At 38.4% G+C, this 19504-nt stretch overlaps 1 protein-coding gene across 1 annotated transcript in view; it reads right to left on the bottom strand.

Annotated features, from left to right (window-relative positions):
* Positions 1-1281: 1281 nt before the first annotated feature.
* Positions 1282-19504, bottom strand: part of GTF2A1L (general transcription factor IIA subunit 1 like) — a 67586-nt gene continuing 49363 nt past the window's right edge. The window contains exons 6-9 of the mRNA XM_063443940.1: positions 10136-10734; positions 4498-4737; positions 2764-2853; positions 1282-1508 (exon numbers count right to left, since the gene is read on the bottom strand). Of these exons, the coding sequence (XP_063300010.1) occupies positions 1401-1508; positions 2764-2853; positions 4498-4737; positions 10136-10734 (1037 nt within the window). The 3' untranslated portion in view covers positions 1282-1400. The remainder of the gene's footprint in view (positions 1509-2763; positions 2854-4497; positions 4738-10135; positions 10735-19504) is intronic.

Genomic DNA, 19504 nt, shown 5'->3' with positions numbered 1-19504 from the left:
TTGGAGGTGACCACAGGAAGGTATATATTTGAGGAGGCTTTGGATTTTAATGTCACTTTTATTATAGTTTTCATAGAGCAGATATATGCAATATGAGTATATACCGTATATACTCGAGTATAAGTCGACCCGAATATAACCGAGGCCCCTAATTTTACCACAAAAAAACAGCAAATATTACAAATACAAAAAAGCTCTCTGCCAGCCCCCAACAGGACCGCCGGGCTTGTAATGAGCCCGGCGGTCCTGGTCTGTATTATGGCAATGTAAGTTGCCATAATACAGACATTGACTCGAGTATAAGCCGAGTGGGGGTTTTTCAGCACAAAAAATGTGCCAAAAAACTCGGCTTATACTCTAGTATATAGGGTACATGAAAGCACTATAACCTTAATTGTTTAGTTCTGATACTGCATTTTTTTGCACTGTGTTTATTACTTTAAGTTTGTATTATATATTCACAATGCTCTTACACCAGATTATTAAAATACACTTTAGCTTATTTAGTATTAACACTATTTAATTTGTCTGCCACTTTGGAATTAGTGTAAAACCCACTGATATTGGGATACTGTGAAGCAGTGGTGAGCTTTATACAATATGGCCATATGGTGGAACTGAATCCCCATATTTGTTTGTCGAGATAGATAATTTTAAGTAGCCTTATAGAAATTTATGTTTATGTGTACGCTGTTCCTTAATCTGTATGATGTATACATTATGGTTACTACGGCAGCACCGTTGCTGCAAAATGTTTTGTGTGTGTCCCCAATTCCTTTTTTACTTCATAAAAATGAATGTCAGCCAATAACACAAGTGATTGGAAGCAGTGCGCTCGAAGGCTTTACTTCGCATATGCGCATCTAATCCCATGCATGGATGTAAGTTTTAGATCTAAATAAAGCACTAACACAATTCTGTACTCCGCTGTGGTCAGTTCCTCCTAGAGTGTACCTTTAGTGGAACTAAAAGAAGTAAATAGATCATACCTCATGGAACAAGAAGGTACATTTTTAGCTAATTAACACAAACTTTGATTCTTCTCTTAGTAGATACCAAACCAATTAGAATCGCTGTATGCTTCAATTTTTAATGAAAATAAAAAGTTTCAAGCAAAAAGCATAGTCTGCAACAAATTAAAGTAAACCTTCAAAATATTTATCATATGCATGTTATACCTAAAATACAGTTTCTGTTCCAAATGTATCATTTCAGAATGTACTAATAGTTAAGAATTAAATTAAACACAATCTAATAACATAAATCAATCAGTTGCCAATATTAAGATGGCGGGTCAGAAACAAAATTGTACAAAGGTATATTGCAAACGTTACAGAATGTGATTAAAAAAAAAAAAAAAAAAAAAGTGCTATTGCACACTACACAGGGCCAAAGATAATTTACCATTCAGCTTCGCCAATGGCTTTGGAAAACACATAATCTTTTCCTCCAAAGCACATGACCCCATCTTTTAAGTAAAATTTCCATTTATTTTTACTCCGGTGAATCTAGCAATGAAAGAGAAATTAAATGTTATATGTATGGTTTGTGCACTGCAAATAAATAAAAAGGTGTTAAAATTCAGTTCAACTGCACTTCAAAAATCAAAAGGCAATAAATACAGCAGCTACACATATTTAGGGAAAATGCAATATAGTGTATACATAGACTCAGTAAGTTCCTTAGTCACCAAAGCAGGTTTGCTTCACAGGACCACATTCATTTTTGTTTTGTTTATTCAGCTATAATTAAAGAAACATTTAAAGCACTAGGACCATTATAGTTCAGTGAAATTCCAACATGGGTTACGTAAAATTATGTACATATTGAAATATGGCAAAAAGTGGACCTTAATGGAACACATTGTAGGGACACTGATCACTTCATCTCATTTAAGTGGTCTGGGTGCAGTGTCTCTGGTTCCCTTAACGCTGCAATGTAAAACATTGCAGTTTTTGAGAAACTACCAGACAGCCACTAGAGCTCTTACTGCAGTTTCACCGTTAAACAATGCTGTAAGCTTTGCATGATGATGTCCAGCGTGTTGAAAAACCATCAGCAGACGCCAGCGGAGGAGGAGCCAGACTCAGCGTCAAGGGACATCACTACAATAAGGCAAGTTAGAAAACTGGGAGGGGCAAAGGGTTCCTATAGTGTTAGGAATACAGATTTGTATCCCTAACATTATAGTGTTCCTTTAAATTAACTTATTGTCTTGCCACTTCCTATTAGCAGTTACAAAAGATAGGGGTTGAAAGGAATCTTCCACTGTGATTCAAAATAGATGCTTACAGTCACCTATATAAATTTGTATCTCTGTAATTTCCATGTCTGTTATGACTTGTTGTCTCCGTTTTTCTTTCTTTCTTCTGGTTTTAGAAAGCCAGATAGTCATAGTGCTGAGATGAAGGTATGGGGAGCAGGTATAACCAAGGAATACACAAATTGACGGCTTGGGTTGATTGGTCTAGAACCACAAAAAACTTGAACTCTTGGGTGAGAAAAACAGGGCTAAAAATAAATCTGTTTAGAATTAATTTTAAATGTCCCTTTTAGTTAGAGTCTATATAATATATACACAGGTAGTAAGGAAATACTGTGTAGTCTTAAAATTTGTTAAAAATAGATGCAAATTTTGGAATAACAACAATGGCATGTAAATTATGTAGAATGAAAGTTCTAGAAGGAAAAACATATATGTAAATGTACATATAATGGGATCTTTAATGTGCCAACAGACAACAGCAATATAGTCAGAATTACCTTATCATACTGGCACACTATTACATTGTCTGTATCAAACAGGTCTGGAACCTCTTGTTCACTTACATCATCTCCAGAATTCAGAGGGTCCTAAATAAGAAACTAAAAACAATAACTAAAGTAACACAATCCATAAGTTAGTACAATATTTATTCAAGAAATCACAATATGATGTCGACCAAGGGAGAAGAAAATAGACAACTAGATAGCAAGAGAGTGATCTAGAAATACCTTTTTTAGACTTAAAGATTAGAATGACAAGTATTCAGGAATTCTCACTTTCTCAAGACTAAAGAATTTCTGCACAAACATTTATATTTCAAAGTTGAGTTGTGATACAGGGGTTAAAGCGTCATGAGGAACCTAATAAAATATATTCATGGGAAAAATAACATCATCAGAGGGAAAACTGATCATGTGGCTAGTGGGGTGGTGAAATACCTTGAAGACTGAAATGCTACCTAGCTTCTAGGACTAGTACACAATGAAGGACAAGTAGGAGAATTTCTAAAAGTTCCAGCCTAATGCTGGACACAGCAATGGCATTATTTTTATTTAACGACGTGCATTTAAACGTGTGCAGATTATTTCTGTATCACTTTTAGGTACAGTTTTGTTTGTTTTGGGGTTTGGTGAGGATTATTGCAAAATGTCACAGTGGCGTCTGAATATTATTTTTTTCCCTAAAGACAGATGCTTTAGATGGGTACTATGAGTTCTCGGACCTTTTTCCCAGCTCGACTTCCTGAAAAAGTGGAGATGTGGCAAAAGGCACCATTTGTATAATTAAAACTCTTGTCTAATCTCACCAGGCCAGAGAGGGTGAGGGATTGTGGGCCTGGAACCCTCAAGGCAGGGCGCTCCTGAAGACTAGACTTTGTTGCACATAGTTGCTCACTTTCCATGAGTTTAGCCTAAGGCACTATGCACAGTCTGCACAAAACTGAATATTGCAAGCACTTCTATAAGTGCATAAGAGGAGCACATGAAACGAAGAGCAAGGTCTAGAACGTTTGGTACCCAACATTATCAAAGACACAGTGAAAGCGTATACTGTTGAAAACTCTCAGACAATGATCTAAGCCAGGCTTCCTCAAACTCCGGCCCTCCAGATGTTGCTGAACCACAACTCCTATGATTCTATAAATGAAATAGATAGGCTGAGAATTATGGGAGTTGTAGTTCAGAAACATCTCAAGGGCCGGAGTTTGGGGAAGCCTGATCTAAGTTTTGCAAGGAAGTTCTATAAAGATGAAAAGCTTTGCCACAAGGAAGATGAAAGTTCCAATGAGGGAAAGTTACAGGTATGTATAATTATATGTATAAGTATATACATTCAGTTTCTCTAGATGGCCACATCAACAAGCTGCAAAGTCTCCTTCTGGGGTATTTGTAAAACATGTAGAGATCCCAGAAATGACAGTCACTTTAAATTTTAACCTTTTTTTTTTTTTTATATATATGGTACATCCTAAAGATTTCTTTTAAAATGTAAAATTAGTGTGTTTTGGTTATTTCCCTTTCATAGTTTTTTCCGTTAATACAAATTTCCACTACTTTCACTGAAATAAAAAGGATAAGGCTACTATTAAATTAAAGACATTATGATAAAATGAAAAAATAAAATAAAAAATAAATCACAGAAATTTCCAAAGGGGGCATCTCAAACATTATCAATTCTCATTATATTTCTCTACATTGGAATGTAAATTTTTCATTTTCATTTAATGTTACCTCTTCAATGACATCAATCTCTGGATCTTCATCATCACTGCTACTGCTAGTTGTACCATTTGATGCAGTGTCCTCCTCTTCTAAAGCTTTGAGATCTTCTGTGTCTATAATGCCAAGGAGCTCATTCTCATCTATGTCTCTAACATTTCCTACATCTTCTTCGGAGGAAGTATCACCAGCCCCATCTACTTGAATTATATCATCCTCCACATGTAAAATTTGCTTTTCTAGTAGAGACACCTATGGGAGTTTGATACATGGATCACAATACAAACACATAAAAAAAAAAAAATCTAAAACATTTTTAAAGTTTAAAATATATAAATAATGCATTGGAATGTAAAGATGGCACAATGTCACTATAGAGAGAAAAAGTGTATAGTAAGGTTAGACTTTTTAATTATATTTTGGCATACATTTAAAAAAGATTACAGATGTGGTCATGGTTGCACATTCAGCGGTTACCCCAGATGATGCAGAGGCAATTTTGATGGAGAAAGATGCAACAGACCTCCGAGCTGTACCAATTCTGTCAGGACAGTACTGATTTTCAGGTCATGACCCGCTGCCCCCACTTCGTTCTCTGGTGTCCCACATTTGGCAACACCAGGGAACTGCCCTCAGTGGGATGGTTTAAATAATGGACAAGCAGCCTGGCGCACATGCCAAACTGATCTGACTGTAATCTGATTGAATGTGCCTCCTTTTGAGTGGTCTGCACCCCCTTTACTTCCCTCCCATTAGTGTTCAGATTCTTGGTCTTCCAAAATTGGGAGGTATCACACAGATATTATAAGCGTACTGTCCAGCACCCAGAATGGCTGTGTGAAAGCTGCACCTGAAGGCCCCACACCTGCAGGACCCCCAAACTGACCTGAATTTACTTTGAAGGAGTTCATCCAACGAAAAACTGTGTTTTGGGGATGATAAAACCATTGCATGCCATCCCTTTCCATTAAAATAAAGAAATAAAGCAAGATTAATTGCATACTACACCTCTGCATTTGCTAGTGAAATTACAAGCAGCATGCACAACCCTACAACAAGTAGACTCGAAACAACTACAACACCACGGGCAACCTCCACACATACACACACACACAATTATTTCTCCCCAGTCCTGTCTCTCTTTTCTGTGGTTTGTCGCTACTTGTGGGTTTCTGCGTGTGTGTGATGCTGTGTGTGATGTAATCCTTTAAGTCAAATGTGTTGTGATAGAAAATATATTTTGTCTTGTACAGCACTGCAGTATATGTTGGTGCTATACAAGTAATTTTAATAATTATGTGTAAGGAGAATGTATACAATATCGCATGTGTGGGTATACCACTTGTGGAATTGCGTGCATAGAGTGAGGTTGTGTGTGGGGTTGTGTGTGGATAGGGCCATTTGCAGTGTAGTATGTGAGTGGAAAGGGCTGTTTGGTGTAGTGTGTGGATAGGATACCGGCTATAGTGAGTGTCAGTGGGATATGGGACTGCAGTGTTTATAGAAGACGAGGGCTACATGTACGGCATATAGAGGCTGCAGGGTGTGTGCGCATGGTATATGTTCTGTAATGGAAAAGGGGGGGATATAGAGTCTGGAGTTGGTGCAGGTTGGGATAGGGTCTGGAGAGGGTGCAGGGGGGTTAGTCACCTAAATGTTGCTTCCACACCTATATTATCAGGAATAAACGTTTGTATTCCTGACACTATATAGTGTTCCTTTCAGGCATGCACTGTGCTAAAAAAAAAAAAAAAAATACACAATGTGGAAAGTGTGTGGGAACAAAAGAGGAAAAAATGAACACACCTGCACTATGTTACAAAGGAGGGAGGATTACACCTGGATTACAACATCATTAATAGCTGCTAAAATGTATATTCTATGGAGAAAAAAACACTGGACATCTTCAGACAATAGTAATTATTATTTTTTAGATTAAAAATAATTAAAACTATTTAAATACATGTTTGTGTATTCACTGTAAGGTTACCTAATTGTCTGCTGAACGAATGATTAACAGAAGGAAAAAAAAAAGTTAAAATTGCTACGATTACTGGCTTTAAACCAACTATTTTTCGAACACAGTTTGTGAGTTTTTTTTTGTTTTTTTTACCCTTGTGATTGTACCTTTGTGGTGATTTTGTCTTTGTGGGTTCTCCAACATGTTACAAATCTGATATCAATCAGCAAACATGTAAAATCGAAAATAATATGCATTACAATTGTAAAAAGCCAGAGAATCCTTGATAGGTTATGTAATGGCTAGAATAAATTGTGTAATGTGGCGTGGAAAACTATTAATCATCATTTGCCAGCAAAGCCTTCTTTTTCTTTCTAAACTGCCAGTACAACAGATGGAATCAGGGAGGGAAGAATTGAAACCACAATTGACTGTATTACTACAATTGATTAGTAGGCTAAGCAGGAGATCTACATGAAGAAGGGTACTCCTGCTTAGCAAACACGGCTGTCAATCAAGCTCAGGGCTTGTCTGTAAATTGCAGACATAAAATGACTGCCACAAAATGACTAACAGCTGGAGGAATACCCTTTTTAATTTAATTTTTGTAATGTATACAATTGCTATCAATTTGGCTAGCACAATCTCTAGATGAAATGTTGAAAACTTTCATTGAAAAAAACTGGCTAGTGGCATAATGGGGACATTTAGGTTGAGGCTTTTATTACTTGTATGATGTAGCTGAAAGCGCTCCATCAACAATGGTGACATTCAAATGCTGGAAAAATTAGAGTTCCCATGCAGATGTGTACCAGAAAACAACTAAATATTTGTGATGGGCTTTCTCCAAGAGAAAGTGCTCAGGTATGCCAATGATTTGGGTGACAAGTGGCTTAAAACATTGTATTACAATAAAACAGACCAATGATTTGGGTTACAGAAGTGGCTAAACGCATATTGCAATAAAACAGACCAGGTTAATTCCTTTATGATAGACAATGAGCAAGAAAGGGTCATATGGTTAGATTGTTCCAAACGTAAAGTAACACAGTAAGGTGGGTAATGCAAGCCAGAGAACCAAGTGAAAATTTAGTACAGGAAACAAACTATAAGCCAGGAATACAGTTATTAACAAAACAAGAATGGAAGGTAGAACCCAAAGTACCAAAGTCAGTAAATGTGTAAGTTTACTGTTTTTTTATGTAGGAACTATGAGTGTTGTAGGCTTCCAGGTATATGTAGCTATTGTATGCCCACTAACAGAGTCTATATATAGGCTACCAGCTTCACAATTCGAAACCTATGCTGTGTTGCCTGATCACAGCCACAGAAGCAGACCGCAAGTAGGTAAGCTGTCTTTTTGTGTGATGAGGCTATATGCATTATCGAAGGCAAAGGATTCTAACCCCTGGGTTGTGTCCTCATGTCATTTATGTGGGTAGCTCTGGTAGGGCAAGGAACGTCCTATTTATCAGGCCCCAGGCAGCTGTCGACAATAATATATTTATTGTAGTGGTACTGCCTTCCCCAATGTAAGAGTCCCATCTGAAAATGAGCAATGTCTGATGAAGGTTATTTTTCAAATTGTAGATTACTACTAATGACATTACTTGATGAATGGGTCACTAAGGTGCTTTTACAATTGATAAATGGGTTGCCAGGCTAATGCCACGTACAAAATGTAGAGCTGTCAAAAAAAATTAAGAAAAGCATGATAAAAAGTAGAGTTGAAGGGCAGTAAACCCTGCAAGAAAAGACAAAATTGAAAATATTCTAAATTTGCTTACCATCCAGTGTCAGAGATTATCAGTAGCCTACACAATTCCTTGCAATAACAGAACAGATTATTAAATAACGGTCCCAAATTATAACAAAATGTAGATAGGCAGACACTTTTTTTGGTTCATAACATCTACAATCACTGGTGAATATCTTCTTACACTATGAAATCGCTACCTCAAAGATCATGTTGAAATTCTGATCAGGTCTTAAAAAGATCCAATCAATATAACTTATTATAGGTTTTCTTGGGCAGTTTCTAACTGTGCCTCGTTCAATCTTTCAAAGCAAAAGGCAGTAAAGGGTAAAAGGAAAGAAGAAATGAAAATGAAAGGAAAAGACAAGAAGTCTCAGACTTACAAAAAGCCAACCAAAAATCAATAACTTTTTCATTCAAAATTCTCAAAAGCTTCTAGAGAGACTATTTTCACCAGGAGTTGTCCATTAGTCCCCATTTATCACCCACTAAAGTCATAATCTGCTAATTTACTATGTAGTTTAAAGAAACTTCAAACAATAGATTATAAATAGTTGTAAAAGCTAAAGCTACACATACACAGCACAGTGTACAATAAGATCTCAAGATTAACGGTGGTATAGGATTTCAGGATTTTAGAGACTATTATGCTCCCAATACAGCATCTGTCTTTAAATGCAATCAATATTAACAATAATTACCCAAATGGTTAGAAATGGAGAGGTAAACACTTTTAACTTACTCCATTAAAGAAATTTTATGACTGCCTCATTATGGACACCCTTGATTATGGGAAAAATCTCCCTCAAATAAAACTACCTTGAAAGCTTGGGACACTAGATACAAGAAACCTAAAGGGGCACTATAGGTACCCAGACCACTTATTGAAAAAGTCTAGGTGCTGTGTCCCAGGTCCCTTAACCCTGCAACGGTAATTATTGTAGTGTTTTTTTGTTTGTTTTTTTAAACTGCATTAATTATCTTTATGGGTTAACTCCTCCTCTAGTGACTGTCCAGACAGCTTTTAGTGGTATTTCTAGGTTGTTAGCGTAAGGAAGTCCACGGTCCGATCGCCACATCTCCATCTCTCCCTCCTCCCAACAGATAAAAGGGTTTAAAAAAAAACAAAACTTTATTTACTCACCTGATTCCAGTGCTGATGTCCCACTGTTTGCCGTCTTATCTGGTGCCTATGGGTGCAGAAGCAGTATAATGGCAGCTGAACAGCATTAGACTTCTGCAGTGGTGCAGACGCCTCATGACGATTCCACAGAGTATACACTGACTGAGCACACCAGTGGATCATTCTCAGTCAATTAATGAAGTTACACCACCAGCAGCAAGGGGGTAAAACTCAGTATGTGCAACACTACATATACAGATTCCAGGTACCATGACCACTTACAATCACTAAAGTGGTAATAAAGCTTAAAGTAACACTTGAGTGAATGAATTTTAATGGTAGCCAGATTGAGAGGAGCACCATAGTTTAGGCACCATAACAGCTACATGCCAATGTAGTGACTATGCCATTAGGCTGCAAGCACCATCCCCTGATTCTTAGTAAAACTATCTGAATGGTTCATACAAAACCAGTGGACTGAGCCACTATCACATTAGCTGAGCCACTTTCACATTAGCATTATCAATTTCATCCATTTTAATCCTATTCAATGGACAAGCACATAGGGTCAGCACACAGTCGTTATGGATCATAGACTGGTCCTTTAAAAGTAAAAAAATACCAACATGCTAAAATTCAACTCGTGAGAATGTAACGGCTAAAGTAAAGTCTCTACAACTTTTATGGCTGATCTCTGCCTATTCCATTTCACCTTCGAGATTCACAATGGCAAAAATGTTAAAGCAAAATCTAAAAATTACACAAGAAAATATTGTCTGCTGGTGTAAGCAATAGAATATGAAATACTCACATCATTAGGGATGTTTACGCCACTAATATCTATAGGAACATTGTGATGAACATTTTCATTAACATCCTCATCTAGTAGTGCTTCCAGTTGTGCATCATTATCAGGAACCTGCGATTTTAACAGTCCTGCACATTCATTCGCAACTGTGTGGGTGAAGCTTAGGGTATTCAGAGCTGAATCAGAAGTATTAACCATCGGTAATCCCATCTGTCTTGTACTGAAGAGTGGCGGAGGCATGACATTAAAATTATTTGCTGCTAAACCACTTAAAGGCTGATTAAGCACATTACTTTGAAGATGCGGCTGTATATTAGCAGACTGCTGAGTAAATGAAGCCTGATCATTATTTTCAAAATTCTTTTCTACATTGGAGTCTGCTTCATACAGAGGGGCACATTCAGAAGTTGGTCTTTGAACTTGTGGTACTTGTGGTTGCCAATTATGACCAGCTTGAGCATTCCCAAACTGACTGCTAGTTGCTGGTCCAGTGGAATGACTCATGTGTTGAAAGTAATGCTGAGCTGGCTGCTGTTGAAGAATTCTTGTAGCCCCAGGTGCTTGGGTAACCATTACGGGTACAGTCACTTTATATACCTGCCCTAAACAAAACAAGCAAATGCCATAGTCAGATACAGGTATTTGTAGATTTAGCTTTTACAGAAAGAAAAAAAAAATGTTCCTTAATAAAATGTTCTTCTTTTATCCTAAAAGCCTCAGCTACTTTATCATGATAATCACATAGCTATAATTTTACCTTGTCTTCGGACGTTTCTAAATAAAATAAAGATATTTGTACAATAATGTAACACAGCCTGTAAAAACATATCCATGCTATTACATTGTGTCACAGGAGGACACCATTTTAATATAATGCTTCGCTAAAGGTAGAAATTCACACTGCTATATTTACCACGACTTCCATACCAAATCATTAAAACTATCATCAGCACAGAGACCTCCCCACAGTAGTATGAGTTAGGAATCTTTGATTGGAATTTTAAGAGTAAGATGTTTGCTTTATACTGGCTATTTCCACCATCAACATTGTATTTTTTGTTGTTGTTTTTTTTGTTTTGTTTTTAAACAGTCATGTTCTAAATGGTGTTAATTTTTGAGAAGTGTCAGACATCTTGAACAATAAGATTTTTTTGTATTCACAATATAGAGTGGTTTTGTATTACTGCATATGTCTTCAGACCTGCCAAGTTAAAAAAAAAAAAGCAATGGATGTGCTCCCAACGTGATACAAAGTGATGTTTTAAACGAAAAAGTAAAACTCTATTGTAAAAACACATTCTGTTAACAGCACTTTTATTTAATTATATTCTTCTCTTTACATTTGCAAAGCAGACAACAAGATATCTTTTCAACTATGCAGGTGCAGGGAGACAGGTTCAGGAGTTATGATGGTCTTAAATCTCTTTCTTCCATAACCATATTGTAGTGGGCCCAGCGATTATTTCACCCCCAGCACATTCATCCATGTGTAGAACACTGAATATGAAAGAGAACGCTTGAGGAACGTGGACATAGTGGAGAAAAATTTAATGTTCTTACTTTGTGGTAGAGGTCAATTCACACCCCATCAGAGTTTGTTTTTGATGAACCAATTAAGTTTACAATATACAATTCAGCCATCTGTATCATTTTTTTCCTAGCAGAAATTGCTCATCAGTTTCACCTTTTTGAAAACTCTTTAAAGTGGTATCCTGCAGAGGCCATGACATCTGTATTAGATGAGGCAATCAAATCATTCAGCAGAGTGTTTCAACAATGTGTGTCCTGATCCGATCACCAACTTCCTCACATTCACAATAAGACGATGAAACCAAACTTACAGAATCTTCCATCAATTTCAAGCAAATCATTGAATTAGGTTTGTGGCCTCCTCCCAAACGCAAAGGTTTTCCGCTGTTTCCGTGATTTACAATCTAGTTGATATTTCCTAAAATTGAGTATTGGTCTGGCTTACCCCAAGAAAGACTGCATGTTGACAAGAGGGGATATGCTTGTGTTTTTTGGAGTTACATCAATAAGATCAACAATAAAATTATTAATATAGGTCTCTTCATATACAAGTCAAAAACAATATCAATATGCAAACAGCATTCTGAAAGTTAAGAATCTTTTTAAGTTTTAAGTATTTTTACATCACCCTTATTTAAAAATTGGTTTTCAAGATCTTTGATGAGTTTTGCTTTGTCTGACTTCTTCAAAAATCCATCACACATTAGGTAGTAAGATGTGGATGTAAGTTTGGCTTTCAGTAGTGTTTCTGTATCTAAACCTCTGAAACATGCTACCTATATGCATCAAAGAGCATCACTCATTTCCTGGAGAGCAGACTACGTTACAGATTTGTCTCCCGCATAGGATCAAACATATCTTTTGATTATTCAATCAGCCTTTCATTAACACATTTTTGTAGTCACTGTCTCTTTACTTGCAATAGGAGTAATCAGATATTAGTGGATACATTTTAATTCTAGTTCTGAGGTTTAAGATCTTAAAACGGTTATCGGTCAAGGGATTTCTTTGATTAAGCACAAACGTTAACTTTTAAATGCTCTGTTGGTCTTGAATTGTTCGAAATTTGGCAAACTTGTTATGGAGCCCAACTTCAGCATCTTTTTTAAGGTCACAAAATGTCAATAAACACGTGCAAGGCTTTGTTATGTTTGATAAGATCATGCTTTGACACAGCTTTGTTTTCCCTGTAACTCCCTGGTATACAAGTTGAATTTTAACATGTTTTCAGAAGAACAGTGATTTCCAAAGCTCCACTGTCATTGAGGTACAGCCAAATGCATGAATCTACCACTTTTTGAAGAAAAAAACCCTCAAAAGAGCAATAGATATTTGGGGATTTTTTTTCAGGATGAAGAAGAGATACCGTTCAAGACGCCGAGGAAAGTCTCGCTTGCAGTTCAAGTTAAACAGCGGTGTGTAATCAGGATAAGTGGAGGCTGGAACAATAAGCAGACGCAAAGGAAATAAACTTCAGTCTGGAGGAGACTTGCTCAAAAAAGGTACTAAAACACGTGTCTGATCTATGCACATAAAATAATGTGAACATTTTGTAGCAGGTTGTTTTATTTATTTCCTTTCTTCTTTGGTTTGTATTGATCTTACTGCCCCACACTCCCTCTTATTAAAGAAGGAGGGAGAATAGAAAGGAGGGAAAAAAAGGAAGAAGGGAGAAAGAACAGGAAGAAAAATGGCTAAAAAAATTATAGAAAAGAATACTACAAGAAATAATAAGAAAAAGGAACAGAAAGTAGAAAAAGAAACATTGAGTTTCTCCTCCCCTGTAAATAGAACATTTTTAAAGATAAAAAAAAACAAGATAATACTTATCTATCCTCATCAAGATTAGAAGAATCTATACAAAACTCATCCAGACAGACTGAAAATTATATAACGGCAGATATTTTGAAGCATTGTCTAGAAGCTCAACTTGAAGCAATAACTAATCAAACAACTAATAATACAGAAGAAATTAAAAAACAACTAACATTTACCTGATAGATTACACATAAATGAAGAAAACATCTTTAGAAAATAAGGAAAGTTTAATAGAAGACCAAAATGAGAAGTTGAATATAAAATTGGGAAGTATGGAGGCTAAACTTGGAGATTTAGAGGACCGCTCAAGAAGGAACAATCTTAGAATTCGAAATGTACCAGAGTCGGTCACTCAAGACAAAATTCCCGAATTTTTGAACAATGGACAGCTTTAAAACTAAAGGTGTCAAAATACAAGATCAATATGTAAAGATTCCACCACCTGTTCAAACCAAAAATAATTTCTGATATTTTGCCAACAGATATTATAATAAATTTACAATCCTTCCAATTTAAAAAAGCTATAATCCAAGCAAGTCGCTTAATGCCCATAACTGAAGAGGAGTATGAAGATATTTCAAGATCTATCCTACTTTACGAGGGCATAGAGGAAAAAAATCTTACCGGCTACAAATATCTTACGAAACCTTGACATAAAATACTCCTGGGTTTACCTGAGCAAGCTAAAAGTAATTAACCCCTTAAGACCGCAGGACGTACTATGCCGTCCTTAATTGGCCGGCTCTAAACGCCGCAGGACGGCATAGTACGTCCTGTGCGGTCTTACCCCCCACGTGGCCGGCGGCACATGGCCGCTGCAGATCGCGGTCAGGGGGGCATGCCTGGCCCCCCAGGCAGCCCCCCTGTGCCTGGGGACCGCGGTCTGCAGCTTCTGATCGCAGTCACTGCGATCGGTATTTACCATGTGTCAGCCGATTTGAAATCGGCTGACACATGGAGCCGGCCGCATTCTCCTGCAGCAGATCGCGGTCAGGGGACATGCCTGGCCCCCCAGTCAGCCCCCCTGGGGTCAGTGACCGCGATCTGCACTGTCAGGCTGCAATCAGATCACACTGACAGGCTGCCATAGCCTGTCAGTGCGATCAGTGTTACTATGTGTCAGCCTATTGGTTGACACATGTAACTGCAGCCATTAGCCCCCTACAGATCGCGGTGGGGGGCATGCCTGTACCTCCCAGGCACTCCCCCTGTGGCCAATTACTGCGATCTGTAGGAGGTGATCACAGTGACAGCCAGTCACTGTGATCACTGTTAGTATGTGTCAGCCAATGATCTCAGATCACTGGCTGACACATTGTCTCTGCCCCTCTCCTCACCTCACTTCGATCTGAGAGAGAGAGAGAGGCAGAGAGATCGTGGTTTTTGCAGCTCCTGAGGAAAAAGAAAGTTTAAAAAAAAATTTAAAGTTTTAAAATTTAGATTTTATTTAACCCTGTCAGTGCTGATCACAGCATATTACTGTGATCAACCTGATTAGGGTATTTATTTATTATTATTTTTTTGGATCAAAAAAAAATTATTTCTAATTTTTTTTGACCCTTTGTGTCAGTCGCAGCAACCCAAATCTCCATTACCCTTTCCCCGCTGCCGTGATCACTATACTGTACAGTATATCTGCTGTACAGTACTGTATCAGTGATCACTGTGATCAGAGGGCTCTCTGATCAGACTGACCTTTTTTAGGGTTATTTTTACAGATCAAAAAATAACCCTTTCAGTTTTAAAAACTTTTTTGTGTCAAAAAAATTATTTCTAATTTTTTTTGACCCTTTGTGTCAGTCGCAGCAACCCAAATCAACCCTTTCCCCGCTGAAAATAACCCTTTCAGTGTACTGATTGCAGCTGCCTATACTGTGATCAGTACATTTATATTATTTTTTGAGGGCGGGTAGAAGGTGTTAGGCAGGTAGATAATTAATTACCCACTTTAGTATATAAATTAATTAATTTGTCCCCCTAGAGTGGCACGTCGCTACTCAGCCGAGGAGGCGTATGCCATTCTGGCAGGCAGTGATAGTGACACTCTGTAAGACAGTGACACTATCACTGCCTCTGACATTGAGCCTCTGAGTGAGACCAGACGTGATGGTGCCCCACCACCACTCACAAGAGGACGCTCAGCAAGCCCAATGCCAGGCAGAGACTGGGTGCCTCCAAATATGATGGCCCCAGAAATACCGCCGTTCACTGTTACACCTGGCATCACTGTAACAGTGGACGACTGCGAGCCAATTCGTTTTTTTGAGCTCTTTATGTCAGACGATATATTTGAGCTCATGGCTCAGCAAACGAATTTGTTTGCTATGCAGTATCTCTCTGCACATCCGGGGTCCCATCATGGTCGCAGGAATATGTGGAGACCCACGGATGTCGCAGAGATGAAGCGGTTTTGGGCTTTAACCCTAATGATGGGTATTGTTAAAAAGCCCAGTATCAGGTCCTACTGGAGCAAGCAACGTATCCTGGCTACACCTCTTTTCCCTGAGGTTATGTTGAGGGATCGCTACCTGCAACTGCTGCGATTCCTTCATTTTAATGATAACTCACTGTGTCCCCCTAGAAACGACCCACTGTTTGACAGGCTATATAAAATTCGGCCCTTTATTCAACTCCTGTCAGACAAATTTTCTGAAAATTATGTCACCGATAAAGATATTTCAATTGACGAGTCCCTTATGAAATTTAAAGGTCGACTGCTATTTAAGCAATATATTCCATCGAAGCGGTCCCGATATGGCGTTAAATTTTATAAATTATGTGAATCCTGTACTGGTTACACATGGGCGTTTCACATTTACCAGGGGAAGGATAGCCATCTTGACCCACCAGGATGCCCTGATTCTGTGGGTACAAGTGGCAAGATTGTTTGGGATCTAATCCTTCCCTTGTTGAATAAGGGATATAGGCTATGGGTTGACAATTATTATACCAGTATAGAATTATTTAAAAATTTATATTGTTTTGAAACCCTAGCCTGTGGCACAGTGAGGAAGAATCGCAGGGGTTTCCCCCAAGCCCTGGCAAGTGGCAGAAGCAGTAGAGGTTCCTCTTCAGCTCTCCGCCAGGATGAGTTGCTTGCTCTTCGCTTCAGAGATAGGAAAGATGTATACATGCTGTCTACGATGCATGACGAAAGTACAGTGCCAGTGTCTGTGAGAGGTAGCACTGAGCATCTGAAAAAGCCGAAGTGCATTGTAGACTACAGCAAGTTTATGGGGGGAGTAGACTTGGCTGACCAATGCATACAGCCCTATCTGGTGAACCGAAAAACTAGGACCTGGTACAAGAAAATTGCAATCTATATGTGAGCCAGATTGCAATTTTCAATGCCTATGTCCTCTATACAAAAGAGGTCATAGGTAGGCCCTGCCCTTTCCTCGAATTCACATTAAGCATTTTGTCCCGTATGTTATTTACCCAGCCCCCCAATGCCAAATTGGAATCAGGAGATCTCCAAAGACTTTGTGGCAAACACTTCCCTTCCCGAATTCCATCCACCCCTAGTAAAAAAGCTCCCCAAAGAAAGTGCCGTGTTTGCTACAAGAAAGGAGTCCGAAAGGACTCCAGTTTTTATTGTCCAACCTGCCCATCTCTACCCGCCCTCTGCATAACAGACTGTTTCAAAGTCTACCATACAGAGCTGAATTTCTGAATCACTCTGTATGGGACTTTGGCAGTTTGTTTGCTTGATTTACCTGGATTTCTGACCTTGGCTTGTCCTGACTACGCTTTGTTAGCTGCCTGTACCGACCCATTGGCTTGTTTTACCGACTACTCTGAATTCTGGATTCCCCTGACCTTGGCCTGTCCCTGTTTACGCTAGCCATTCTAAAGTGGCTACACCAAACAACTCAAAATACTACATTTGTAGTACTTGAAACGTGACTTCCCAATAAAAAAAAACTGATCACAGGGTTAATGCTGTGATTAGCACTGAAAGGGTTACAAAAAATAGTTTTTTTGTTTGTTTTTTTTACTTCTCAAACTTTTCACAAAGTGACTCTCTATGTGATATCAAAGATCTATCTGCCTCTCTCTGCCTTCAGATCAAAGTGTATGTGGGGTACTGTTCTATTCATGTGATATAATAAAAACCTGGAAACATGGTACATGTAAGTACGGTTATATTCAAAAGACAGTGTTAAATCAAAATACTAAGTCTCTAGTGCACTAATATCAGGATTATGACATTTCCAGTGAAAATGCTATTTATCTGATTAAAAAGACAAAAATCAAAGTAGAAATCGCTACATGGGCCCAGCATTTCTGTTAAAATGGCTAGACCTAACATCTCAAATTATGCCATTTGTTATACTCTGGGGTGCCTACTTTTAAAAATGGTTTGCCATAACGGTGGGAATGTTATTACCCAGGCTGCCATACTCTCTGAAAAGCTACATAGGCCCAGAAAATAATATTGGCAAACTTACAAGCTGAAAGGGCATCTAATATATTTCGCCCTGTGACTTATCAGTAAAATCTGAAATAATAGTACGTGGGGGTACCGTTATATTCAGAAGACAGTGTTAAATCAAAATACCAAGTCTCTAGTGCACTAACTAATATCTGTATTATGACATTTCCAGTGAAAATGCTATTTATCTGATTAAAAAGACAAAAATCAAAGTAGAAATTGCTACATGGGCCCAGCATTTCTGTTAAAATGGCTAGACCAAACATCTCAAATGATGCCATTTGTTATACTCTGGGTTGCCTTCTTTTGAAAATGGTATGCCATAATAGTGGAAATGTTATTACCCAGGCTGCCATGCTCTCTCAAAGGCGAGATAGACCCAGAAAATCACTTTGTTAAATTGCCAACTTTGAAAAGGACATCTAATATTTTTGTCCCCATGACTTCCCCCCCAAAACAGAGAATCTAGTACATGGGGGTACTGTTACATTCAGGAGACAATGTTAAATACAAATAGTGAGGCTTTGTTGCAATAACTCATATCAGGAATATGAAATGTCCTGTGAAAATGGAGTTCATGTGCGTGAAAAAGCACAAATAAAGCTATAACCGCTATGTGGGCCCTTCATTTCTGATAAAGTGGTTAGACCAAACATCTTGCAATGCACCATTTCTTATACTCTGGGTTGCCTACTTTTGAAAATGGTATGCCATAATAGTGGAAATGTTATTACCCAGGCTGCCATGCTCTCTCAAATGCGATATAGGCCCAGAAAATCACTTTGCCAAATTTCAATGTAATAAAGCCTAAATGGATAAGCCGTATATATGACCGTGTAACTTTCCAAAACACCATAAAACCTATACATGGGGGGTACCATGGCGCTCGTGAGACCTCACTGAGCAGAACTAGGAGTGTTTCAGGGCAGTAAACTATATACTAACAATAATATTATCAGTGAAAGTACAGATTTTATGTGAAAAATGCAAAAAAAAAAAAAAACACAAACACTAAATTTGGCTAGGGTTTGTGCCCAAGTGGCTACTACAAAAGACTGGGCACATACCCCATTTTGAATACCCTGGGATGTCTACTTTTTCAAATGGTATGCCATGATGGGGGTAATTTTCATTTCTTGGCTGCCATACGGTCTCAAAGGCAGCCTGGACACTGCAAACTAATCTGACAAATTTCAAGGTGAAAAAGCATAAATGGATAAGCCATATATATGACCCTGAAACTTTCCAAAACTCCATAAAACCTATACATGGGGGGTACCATGGCGCTCGTGAGACATCACTGAGCAGAACTAGGAGTGTTTCAGGGCAGTAAACTATATACTAAGGGGCGTGGTTCCGGCTCTGACCAAGATGGCCGCGTGAGGAAAGTGCTCCGCTCCACCGGACCCCGAATAGCCGAATAAGCGCACATTAACTGACCTCATGGGGCGCACAAAACGCCCGGAACATCCCCAGACCCCTAAAAGCTCGCAACAGGGACCGCTGGACGGCTTCTTACAGCCGCAACAGGGATCGAGCGGAGGCCCCCCTAGCCCCAAAATGGCGGCACCTACTACACCAGCTCCTGA

Source organism: Pelobates fuscus, chromosome 2, assembly GCF_036172605.1.
Source record: "Pelobates fuscus isolate aPelFus1 chromosome 2, aPelFus1.pri, whole genome shotgun sequence".
NCBI classification, from domain to species: Eukaryota; Metazoa; Chordata; class Amphibia; order Anura; family Pelobatidae; genus Pelobates; species Pelobates fuscus.
Note: the sequence above shows the minus strand (reverse complement) of the source record. Positions and strands in the feature narration are given on the sequence as shown.